Raw genomic sequence first — 12,290 nt, 5'->3', positions numbered from 1 at the left:
ACATTTTAAAAATTTGTTTCTGCCTCTTGTCACAAGGTTAATTAAGGCTTTCCTTACTACCTAGGTATATACATTGTGAGCTGAAAAATATTTCAGTCTAATTACGTCTTCTCTTGGGAAATACCTTCCTTAGAATTAATTTGGCTTAAGCTTCATTACTAAAGGTGTTGAGGAAAATTTTCAGTGTTCTGGATTATTTATACATTCTGAAATAAAGGTATTTTATTTCTCCCCAATACATGGTAATTAAAATTCTTCCTTTTTTCTTTATTACAGAAACAAGGACCAACCAATATGCTCTTGCATCATCTTGTCCAAGATGTAAAACAGGTAACCTAATTATGAAGGTGTGCAAATTTCTTCTTGTGTTGTCTTAGCTTTGTGGTGAAGTGTTGCCAAATTTTGCTTTGTAAAACATAGTGTTGGATTTTCTAGTGAATTACCTATCCTTTTTGATGCTGAACAGCTGTGACTCTGAACAGTTTTAACGAAACCACACTCAGAATTTTTCCTGTAATTTACTTTGTGTTTCAAAAGATTTGACCCACCAAGTTAGTGGCATGAGCAAATAATTATTTCCTCTTATAAAACATGAATTATAGACATAGAAACTTCCAGGCAGAATTTCAACTTAACATGATATAACAATATTGCCAATGATGATAATAATACCTGTTGAAAATGAAACTTTCTGGTTGTGTTATCTTTACTGAAGGACTAGCATGTGATTTCTGTTGTTTTGTTCTTGTTTTGGCTATTACTGATAATTCAGGGGCTCTCACTTCTTTTGTGAGTCTATGTGTTGTTCTAGGGAACCAGGACCGATCACTAGTCCCATCTTTGCTTATATTTTACTCATGCAGTTCTCATTTCACCCTGAGTTAAGTCAGACTTAAAATCATCTCTGACCTCCCATTAGTTACTAAAACTTTCTGACTTTAACAGACTTTTTTTTGCCTTAATTCTAAAGTCTAATATATTAGTGGGGAGAGTGTGGGCTTTCTGATTATGCTGACTTGGTGAGAGAACCAGGGTGAAGGGACTGTGGAGGAAGATATTTAGTTGGCAAATCAGTAATGAGCAAAAGTGTCCATGCTGATGTAAATTTAGTTTGCATTGATTTATGCTGGGTCAAAATAATTTTCCTTAGATTATTTCCTTAAACTCTGATTCTATCACAGTTTTCTTCTAAACTGAAGAAAAAAGAATGAAATAGTTAGATATGCTTTTAAACTAGTCGAAAAATGAAAGCATTTTGTGTGTTCCTTACAAAAGTAAATTATGAATGTGAAAAAGAAATTAAATTATTTATATTTATTTACATACATAACCTTATTTCTTATTCAAAGCTTTGGGAATGTTATTCACAGACTGTTCATTTCAAGGATCTTATTCATCATTGTGTGCCTTTAAAAGTATACTGTGTATGCTTGGCAGTTCAGAAGAGGCACTAAGGTGGGTTTTAAGGGGTCAAAATAATTTTGTTTAGGCTAATACCATGTATTTGAAAACCTGCTGCTCAGGGCTCCTACTAACCATAACCTTTGTCTTGGCACAGCCTCGTGTTTTGATATCTCATTTTGTTTCACCATTTCATGTTCCTTACTTCATTTGTTTTACTTCCTTTCATTTTCTTGTTTTGTGTGTGATGTTACAGCCATTTCAATAGAGAGGCTTAAGATTGTAACCTAATGTTTATTTTGGATTCTCCAGTGTCTTCTCCAGTGATTATACTTCTGTTGTAGTAGTTCTGCCATTGCCAGTTAAAAAAATCTTTTATGCTGTCTTTAAATGTATTTTATTCTGAAAGTGTGTGTATGCATGAGAAAGAGAGGAAAAGAGAGTCAATGTGCTCTTATAAGCAGACATTCTGTGAAACTAAAAACATATTAAGGCTAAGCAATTTTTCCCATTTGAACAAGCAGATTGTAACAGCAGCTGGTTGTATTAATTCATAAATTGATTTTGTTATTGTTTTGTTGCTAGTGATAACTCGGGGGCTCTCACTTCTTTTGTGAGTCTAAGCATTGTTCTAGGGTTAAAGAATATGAGTTTCCCTTTTTGGTTATGTCCTAGTTACATGACAAAAGAGAGACAAAGAGAACAGACAGTTATAATTTGTTACGTGTTTTTGTTGCAGCATACCCTTCTCTCAGGCTATAGGATAACGCTGATTGACATTGGATTGGTAATAGAATACCTTATCGGTGGAGCATATCGCAGCAGCTACACTAGAAAAAATTTCAGAGCCCTCTACAACAACCTCTACAGAAAACATAAGGTAGCATAACATAAGGTAGCATAATTGAAAAGTACCCTTGTAGAACTGATGATTTCTAGGAGTTATACTTTTAGAAAAATGGCTTGGGAAGTTTTCCAAATGGACATTCTGCTTATTGACAATTATTGAATATTTGCTCCATGTAAATTACTGTGCTAAGTGCTAGCCTGCTGGCCTGGATGGATGTAGACTTGCAGTTTAGAAACTCTTAGAGAAAACAGACATGAATAACTAGCCACAATACAAAACAGGATATAAAATGTGCTAAAATAAAATTGACATAGAAGTATGTGGTGAGAAAGTTTAGAGGGAGAGATGACTAGTTCTTTCCTCATCTTTCTTTTGAAAATACACAAGTGGAAAGCTTAATAGGATTGCATCTATAAACTCATAATAGGACATAGCCTGGAGATGACAAACTCGGAACGTGTGTAGGGGTTATACTGGAAGATGTGTGTAGAGTGTACCATGTAAATATATGTGCTATATACACTTTATTTTCCATTATAGTTTTGAAAGTGTGAAAGTGGAGGTGTTAGTCGCTCAGCCATATCTGATTCTTTGCAGCCCTATGAACTGTAATCCACTAGTCTCTTCTATCCATGGAATTCTCCAGGCAAGAATACTGGAGTGGGTTGCCATTTCCTTCCCCAGGGGAGCTTCCTGGATCTCCTGGGTCTCCTGCATTGCAGGCAGATTCTTTACTCTCTGAGCCACCAGGGAAGCACCAGAATTAAAGTTGGTAGTTGGTTAGTAGAGAAAATATTGCTCGTTTCTTAAAATTGCCTTTCCAGATTAGTAAATTGAAGAGCTTAGTTCTTTTGTTAATTAATAAGTATATTTTAATTGTTCTATACATTTGGAGGAAAGAAAAGCGTGTAATGAAAGAGTGATTTAGATGGGGAAATCAGAGAACATCTCTGAGGAAACGACGTTTCAGTTAAGAATGGTGGTAGATCTAAGGTAGGCAAGAGTGAAGGGAGGGCAGTGGAAGTGAGGCGACTAGTATACTCAGAAGCCTAGAGATGAGAGTGATTCTAGCTTGAAGAGCTAGTTCTTGGGGAATAATGTAAGTGTTAGAAAAGATAGTTTGGGGCATTTTTGTTTGAAAGAAGAGCAGGGACAATACAGGGCTCAGTGCTGTGAGCATCAGGTATGGTTTTGCAGTGACCAGGAGGCCTTGGTCGCTGGACAACGCCAGATGGTTGTGAGGGATGATGCTGGAAAGATCACATGGAAAGTCTAGACTATCAAGCTCCTTTTGATCTTTATTTAAAAAGAATGGAGGGAAGTGAAAACCCAACTTGGCTTTAGATGAGGAAGCAAAACAGAAAGAAACCCAGTTCTCCCAGAGAAAATGTCCTTTATTGGAATTTCACAGACATAAGGATACACTTGAGGTATCAGCTCCTTCATTTAAACAAAATAAGCCTTGCTGTGAGGCTACCAGGGGCAGATAGAGGACTGACTGTGATATTGGTGCAGTCCAGTGGGAAGCTTGCTGGCAGGTTCCTCTAATGCCCTTTCTAGAAATGGGTAGGAAATTGCCCATTTCTCTAACTATTTTCTAGTGAAGAAGTATAGAGTTTATTGTGTTTCCTAGTAAATTAGATTGTAGCAGTTACAAACTAGTGCCACTTGGGAAGCCTGAGAGCTTCATACGGACAAGCCATTAATTATGTTATTATTGGATCTAGCCATTGGAATTCCACTCCAGTAGTGATATTATGTAACACCTGGAGACATTTCATAGCTTTCTAACTTAAGCTTAACCTTGGAGCTGCTTGTGAATGGGAACTTTTTCTTATCAGACCTGTGAATCTTTATTGCCTGTTTTGAACTTGTTCCAGGTATAGAACATCTGTTGATTCTAATGGAATTTCCACATAGAGAAGGAATGCAGATATATAATAGGGAACAAAAAAAGCATGTTCTTTAAGATGTTAGGAAATAAGAGTGTGCTTAATAAGAAGGGGTCATGGGAGGCTCTGGTTGGATGAGTAATTAATTACTAACCTTGGAAGAGAGACAGAACCATTGGATATTTGGTAGGATGCAATATTATATTTGGTTTTATTGTTGTCTAGAAACAGAAGATTGTCACCACTTCCATTGTTACCATAATCATCTTTTTCCCTTTTTATTTTGTTTTAAAAATAAAATAACACATGCCAGCAAATGACTGCTCTCACTCAAAGCCTGTCCCAGCCTGCTCTTCACCGAAGATGCCGCTCAGGAAATAGGAAGGAGTCTACAGAGAGCACACTGCATTCCCAGTTCATCAGAACTGCCCAACCTTACCAAGTCAAGGTACCGCTTACTTTTTTAGATTTGAGAAGAAAATTGTCCTTGAAGACTGAGATCTTTTCATCATTTTAAATTCAAGAATGGGGAATACAGACAGAGGGCCATTTATGGGAACTGTAATGGTACAATGGTACTAAGATGGTCCAAGTCTAAGATGGTACATGAAACAGCTGCTCTCTAACAATGACGAGCAAATGCCCAGGATGGGGAACTAAATGATCTCCTGGGCTGGCACCTCAGGCTGCCTTCCTTGTTCCCACCTCTGCCATGTCCAGATGATGACTCAGGAAGGCAGTCCATGGAATGGTACTAAAAAAATCACCTTTACACCTTCATCCTCCTTTCCCTAAGGCTAATTAGAGAGGTGACTGTTACCTCCTCCTTTGCTTTTCTCTTACACTGTCCTCTTGTATCTTCTTTTTGCCCCTTTGAAGTTTTTTTGAAATTAATTTTAGCCTAATGTTACGGCATGGTAGTGATAATGTATTTGTGAATGTGTGTGTGTGTGAGCAGAGTGGGGCCCCTCTTCCCTGCACTACCTTAGTCCCACTTTGCTCTGGGCATGAATGCTTTTGTTCAAGAGTTTCCACAGAAATGGTTCTTATGTTGGCTGAAAGAGGCTTGCTTTTTAAGGCTCTTAGAATGAAAAGTTATATCATAAAATTACTGTTGGTCATAATCAATGAACACAAATTCCCTCTACTTATAGAAATAGAAGAAGCTTATTACAATTTTTGCTCTGATCTCCTTTAATTAAAAAAGAATAATTGTTGAATCTTATAATTTCCCAGGCATTATTTTGGGCTCTTGGTTGAATTTGAGATGCAGGTGGGCTGGAGAAGATATAATGATGACTAAGAAATGGTCCCGCCCTCCCCAAGAAGTAACCTCAGTGCAGTGTGATGAGCATTGAACTAGAGATACATGCAGAGTGATATAGAAGACTGTGGGGCTTTAGAGAATGGTTTTTGAGATGAGTTGTAAAGGGTGGGTTTAACCAGGTAGAAAATGGTATTTCATTATTACCTATTACCATCACTAAGGAAATATAGCCAGAATAAAGGAGATCAGAATTAAAACCAATCTATTTGTAAGAATGATGGCAACACTAGTGTCATTTTACTAAGAGGAAAACAGTGGATCTCTTTGTAAGGTAAGGTTAGAGGGTTTTTTTTTTTTTTTTTTTTTATAGTTCTCATTTGTAATTTCAGCCCATTTTCTTGAGAAATTGAAAACTGTTGTATAGTTAGTGATTTTTCTAAAGGTATAGAGTTTTAAGTTGTGTTAAGTTGTTTTATATTGTGTTAAGCTGTGTTAAGTTTTAAGCTGTGTTAACTTAAGTGGACTGAAGGTATCTTAGCCTAGGGACCCTGAAACTATTAGATACAAGAAATAGATGAATAAAAGGTCAAAGTTTTGGTTTCTGATTTGTAAAGTTCTTCTATTATTTCCATCCTTTTTTCAGTGATTTTAAAAATATTTCTAAGATGCTCAGTGTCTTTTATCAGGTAAAAACATCATGCATCTGAGTATTTGGACACCCATTCCTATTTTATAGGACTTCCCTGGTGGCTCAGTGGTAAAGAATCCACCTGCCAATGCAGGAGACCTGGGTTCGATCCCTGGGTCAGGAAGATCCCCTGGAGAAGGAAATGGCAACACACTCCAGTAGTCCTGCCTGGGAAATCCCATGGACAGAGGAACCTGACTGGCTACAGTTCATAGGGTCACAAAAGTTATAAAGTTCTACTATTATTTCCATCCTTTTTCAGTGATTTTACAAATATTTCTGAGATGCTCATTGTCTTTTGTCAGGTCGAACATCATACATCTGAGTATTTGGACACCCATTCCTATTTTATATTCTAACAGGAAAAGTCTGTAGCCCTTCATAAATCAAGGAAGAAGTCAAAAGAAGAACAAAATATATCAGATGACCCTGATTCTACTGGCTTTATTTATCCTTATAATGACCTGCTGGTGTGGGCTGTGCTCATGAAAAGGCAGAAGATGGCCATGTTCTTCTGGCAGCATGGTGAGGAGGCCACGGTCAAGGCAGTGATTGCTTGCATCCTCTACCGAGCAATGGCCCGGGAAGCCAAGGAGAGCAACATGGTGGATGATGCCTCCGAAGAACTGAAAAATTACTCAAAGTAGGAGTTCTCCCTTCACCTCATACTTAACATCGACACTTCTTAGAATGGTTAGAAACGTTTATCTTCCTCACCCTAGAACTTGTAAGAGGTGTGGACTTACAGCGGTGCGTTTCATGGACTCTTCCATAGATAAGGGTCTTGAGATATTTTAAGGACTAAAGGAAAGAGAGGTGGCCCTTAGTTCAGGAGACTTGGGTTCTTGTTCTGGGGCCAGCTCTTTACTAATCATCAAATGACTTGCCTAGAGTGTGGGAATTTAGTTTCTTTTTTTTTTTTTTATTTAAAAATTCTTTTTGGCCTCACCACATGGCATGTGGGATCTTAGTTTCTCAACCAGGGACAGAACCTGTGCCTCCTGCAGTGGAATTTTGGATTCTTAACCACTGGGCTGCCAGGGAAGTCCTGGCACTTTAAACTATAAAATGTCCAATGAACGATTTTGGAAATCCCTCCCGACTATCAAACTCTTTGATACTAAGTTATGTTAAAAATTGCTGTTTACTTTAAGGACCTCTCAGACAGGAAAACAGGTAAATATATTATATATTAAATGCCAGAGAGTGATGATGGAAGATAGAAAAGTTAGGAATGTTTTGGTTTTTTTAATTTACTAATGCATGATGGTAGTAGGGAAAGAAGAGAAACTAGAGTTAGTTAATAGAAACTAATTTATAATTTTTATTTAAAAAAATTTCAGAGAATGACAGTGTCTATGTTTTAGAGAAAACAACCTCCCAGAAGATCACCTGGGGGTGTCCACAGGTCTAGCTTCTTAAGTCACCTGTGTATTTTGTAAAATCTTAAAAAAAATATATAGGAGTGAGGGGTTTCCACAGTTTTTCCTTAAATGCTAGTTTGACTTTGAATAGTTTTTTTCTGGCAAGAATTCTTCATTAGGACCTATCAGGGAGCCGTACATAGCTTGTTTTGTGGTGTGGAGTCATTTCTCAGGAGTAGCTCAGGGACTCTCGGTGGAAACCCTCTAGGTCTGTTCCTTCAAAAAAGGGAGAACAATCCATTTTCTGAGCTGCAGTCCCTTTTAAAGTAGCTTCTGCATTTTACTGTTTGCTCTTTTCTCCTGGTCTTTTCTGAGTCTCATATGTAACCTTTTTGAACGTTTCTGGGACTCCGGCCTGCCTTTATGCTTGCCGCTCACCACCGTGTCATTGCAGACAGTTTGGCCAGCTTGCCCTGGATGTGTTGGAGAAGGCCTTCAAACAGAACGAAAGAATGGCCATGAAACTGTTGACCTACGAACTCAAGAACTGGAGCAATTCTACCTGTTTGAAGCTGGCTGTTTCTGGAGGGTTGAGGCCCTTTGTTTCACATACTTGTACCCAAATGCTACTAACTGATATGTGGATGGGGCGTCTGAAAATGAGGAAAAACTCTTGGTTAAAGGTATATCTACTTGCTTTATAGAGTTTAATGTTATTAATAGTTTAGTCTGGAGGTCTGTACTCTTTATTTGTCCCTTGTTCCAGAAGAGTACTTTCAGGAAAACCAATTATTAATACTATTTTTGATTCTCACAGATGAGCAGAGATCTTCACATTGGAACCTCTGACAACTACTTTATCTCCCACTCCTATGGTTTCTTTTAAAAAATGGGCGTAATTGTGCCAGCCCAGTCCATTGCAAAGGCATACTCATGAGAAAGTGGCTAGAAGTTAGAAGCATGTACAGACCTAAGTAAGATTTCATTATTAGTATTCACCACTGCCCTGATCATTATAACAGAAGTAAATGAAAATTTACTGAAAATTTTCTCAGTTTAAGGATGCTAACCCATGATAAACTAAATAAAATTAGCAATTGGTTGTGTAGACTATAGACTATAATATAGACTATATAGACTAAATAGCAATTGGTTGTGCTCATCTAATGTAATGTTTCAAGAAATAAATGACTGTTGTATAAAGCTGTCCTCAAACACATTTGTTCACACCACTATATCCAAATTTTCGTATTCCATTATAGTTTAGCCTTATCTTTCATCTTGAATTAGAAATTAGAAACCCTTATTCCTGAGAACGTAATAACTTTCTGCTCCTTGTATACTTTACTTTTATGTCAACAAAGAGACTTAAGTGAAGCAAGACTAAATGTTTTTCCCCCAAACATGGTGAGCTGACAAAGAAGACTGAATTAGCTACTTAAAATCTCTGACTTGCAGCAAACCATATTGCTCTCCATGCCTGGATCCTAATTTATCAGTGCTTGGCTTGTAAGTTTTGGGAACACTTCCATAAATAATTGTAAAATGACTAGTTCCAAGTGGATGAAGACTGGAGGAAGACCTTATAGAGTTTTATGTGGAAAGGAAAGCTCATGTAAATGCTTTTAGGGAATAGTCTCCAAACCCTTCCTTGGAAATGGGATATTGGTGTCATTGAACACTGTTTCATGAGCTGATTGTTCTGCAGTGGTCAACGGCAACAGAATGTGGAGCTTTTCAGAAAGTAGATTAGGAATTAATTAGTGCAATATTATCATTTAGTTTGATAACTATGATGTTTCCAGACCTAGAAGATTGCATGTATTTTGGGTTCAACATCTGAAAAGAAAACAAACACACAACCAAACCAATCCCTACCAAAACTGGGACAAGTCCAGAGAACTTCCACAGGAGATCAGGCTTTAAAACAAAACAACACAAAGTCATTTCAGCATGAAAAAAAAAAAAAGAAATTGACAAGGGCATGACTTTAGTTTATTTAATCATAAATGGTATAGAGTCAGGGTAATCTTATTTTCATTCACTGAACCCCAGAATACTTGGGCTTAATTTTAGCTCGAGATAATGTTCACCAAGGTGATTCTCATAAACCTGAGTAAATCCAAGCTCTTTACCCTGAAAGGCCATACAAGTTGAATAGACTATAAATAAATTCATGAATGATAGCAATAGAGTGAAAACTTTGGATGTCTGGAGTTATACCTTCTGTGGGTTTTACTGGCAGAGAAAATATATGTGTGATGGGAGATGGATGTAAACAGAGGAACTTGGTATGTTTTTACATTCTTGTTTAAAATATAAATAAATTTTATACTGTTTTATGTGATAATAACTACTTAGTGGCTTGAAAGAATTATTCAAGCAATATGCTCATTGAAAAAGAAGACTTCTCAGTGCCTTGCCTCTAGTTTTCTTTTTTTAATTGGAGGATAATTGCTCTACAGTGTTGTGGTGGTCTTTGCCACACATTAATGTGAACCCCCTCCCTCTTAAACCTCCCCCCACCCCACGCCATTCCACTTCTCTACGTCATCCCCGAGTGCCAGGTTGGGCTCCCCATGATATACAGCAGCTTCCTGCTAGCTGTTGTTGTTTAGTCGCTAAGTTGTGACTCTTTTACAACCCCGTGGACTGCAGCCCACTTGTCCTTGGGATTTCCAGGCAAGAATGGGTTGCTGTTTCCTTCTCTAGGGGATCTTTTCGACTCAGGGTTTGAACCCAAGTCTTCTGCATTGCAGGCGGATTCTTTACTGTCTGAGCCGCCAGGGACAGAGTGCTCCAAATTCAAGTTTGCTTTTTGGAAGTGTCTGAATTCTTTTTTAAAAAATATTTTTAATCCACAGTTAGTTGCATCTGTGGATGCAAAGCCCACATATATGATGGGCTGACTGAATCCTACTGTTAGGTTCTTCCACATCAGCCATCCTTCTATAGATGTATTTTTATGCTCAGTTGCTTAGTTGGACATTTCTGTTGACACTAATTTTTTTGCCATTACAGATAGCCTTGCAGTGAACATCCCTATACATATGCTTGGATTCATGAGTATTTCTGAGGGAGACGCTTCTGGTATTGGAATTCTTAAGTCAGAAAATATGTATACAGTCAGGGTAGCCACTTAATTGGGGATGGATCTGACGTTTCCTATACACCCAAATCTTGACTTTATTTGGATCGTATGTGTGTCTTGTATAACCCTCACTACCTGCTTTGTTCTCCTCTTTTGAAGATCATCATCAGTATTCTTTTCCCACCTGCCATTTTGACATTGGAGTTTAAAAGCAAAGCGGAGATGTCGCACGTCCCACAGTCCCAGGACTTTACATGGTATAATGGTGACCAGAACGCCTGCACTCCCAAAGAAAGTTCTTATCAGGTTAGTATGATATCATGGTGAACTAAGTTTTCATGACCTGGACTGCACACAAATATACACAGACACATAGCTTATTTATAAACAAACTAACAGTCTTAATCACGTTATGGTATGGTCAGGTATACTATGTTTGATAGTTCTGATTAACCTCCATATATGACTAGGCAAAATACCCTATTTCTGCCAAAATCAAGACTCTATTATATCTAGGAAGCTGCTTAATATTTCATCTTCCTTTGTGACTAGTGGAACAAACAGACTTATTGTTTCTCGAAAGCTATAATAAGGGATGCCTCACAGCCTTCAAAATATTTTATAAAATGCTGGTTTAGAATTTGTGCTGATATTCACTGTTTCATGCCACAGTTTTTTCACTTGTTATATGCAGTGAGTTTGGATAGTTTTACTTGAATTCCCAAATGTGTACTCTTTCATGGGTAACTTGAGCTGGTTCTCTTGCAACCCATCTTTGCTGAAGAGCCTCCAACATGCTGTCTGCACATCCAGTTTTTTGAATTTTATGTTTCAAAATTGGATCATTGCTGATGAAGTTGCCATTTACTATGAGATATTCAGTTCAGTTCAGTCACTCAGTCATTTCCGACTCTTTGTGACCCCATGGACTGCAGCACGCCAGGCCTCCTTGTCCATCACCAACTCCGGGAGTTTACTCAAACTCATGTCCATTGAGTTGGTGATGCCATCCAACCATCTCATTCTCCGTCATCCCCTTCTCCTCCCACCTTCAATCTTTCCCAGCATCAGGGTCTTTTCAAATGAGTCAGTTCTTCGTATCAGGTAGCTAAAATATTAGAGTTTCAGCTTCATCTTCCAATGAATATTCAGGACTGGTTTCCTTTAGGGTGGACTGGTTGGATCTCCTTGCTGTCCAAGGGACTCTCAAGAGTCTTCTCCAACACCACGGTTCAAAAGCATGAATTCTTCAGTGCTCAGCTTTCTTTATGGTTCAGCTCTCACATCATTACGTGACTACTGGAAAAACCATACCTTTGACTAGACGGACTGTGAAGTGTAGTGAACATCTTTTCTGGTACTTAATACTTCAATGAGTCTACTTCTTTAGCTAGTGTCTTGTCTGATGGGCTTTTGTACTTATGAGGTATTTGTTATAATGTTGAAAACATCTTTGATAAATGTTAAATGAAAAGAATTAATTATAGTTTGTATGGCTGGCATCTGTTGTGATTGGTTGAGCATCCATTCTGATTGATAATGCCAGATCAGTTAACCAGATGAGTTATTAAATATTTTGACTATCATGACTCTTTGGGTATGTGTGTTCCTCTTCTATCCCTCCTCCCCTCTCTTCCCTTCTTTTCTAAGCCTGATAGTTCTGTTTGGGGTTCTCAGAGTACAAGATGGCAGGTATATTCTGACCTCTATAGAGTGTGTGAGAAATTCTCTGTTGCA

General features: G+C 37.9%; 1 protein-coding gene across 4 annotated transcripts in view; it reads left to right on the top strand.

The window, feature by feature from the left end:
• The window catches only part of TRPM6 (transient receptor potential cation channel subfamily M member 6), a 146,985-nt gene that overhangs the window by 77,486 nt on the left and 57,209 nt on the right, over positions 1–12,290 (top strand). For all 4 annotated transcript variants that reach the window (XR_010659516.1, XM_065908140.1, XM_065908139.1 and 1 more), the window contains 6 exons: positions 277–330; positions 2,141–2,281; positions 4,457–4,591; positions 6,461–6,741; positions 7,917–8,145; positions 10,713–10,859. Coding sequence is in view for 3 of the 4 variants with exons in the window: in XM_065908140.1 (XP_065764212.1) it covers positions 277–330; positions 2,141–2,281; positions 4,457–4,591; positions 6,461–6,741; positions 7,917–8,145; positions 10,713–10,859 (987 nt within the window). In the remaining variant the exon portion in view is untranslated. The remainder of the gene's footprint in view (positions 1–276; positions 331–2,140; positions 2,282–4,456; positions 4,592–6,460; positions 6,742–7,916; positions 8,146–10,712; positions 10,860–12,290) is intronic.

Source organism: Muntiacus reevesi, chromosome 17 (genome assembly GCF_963930625.1).
Source record: "Muntiacus reevesi chromosome 17, mMunRee1.1, whole genome shotgun sequence".
Classification (NCBI taxonomy): Eukaryota; Metazoa; Chordata; class Mammalia; order Artiodactyla; family Cervidae; genus Muntiacus; species Muntiacus reevesi.
Note: the sequence above shows the minus strand (reverse complement) of the source record. Positions and strands in the feature narration are given on the sequence as shown.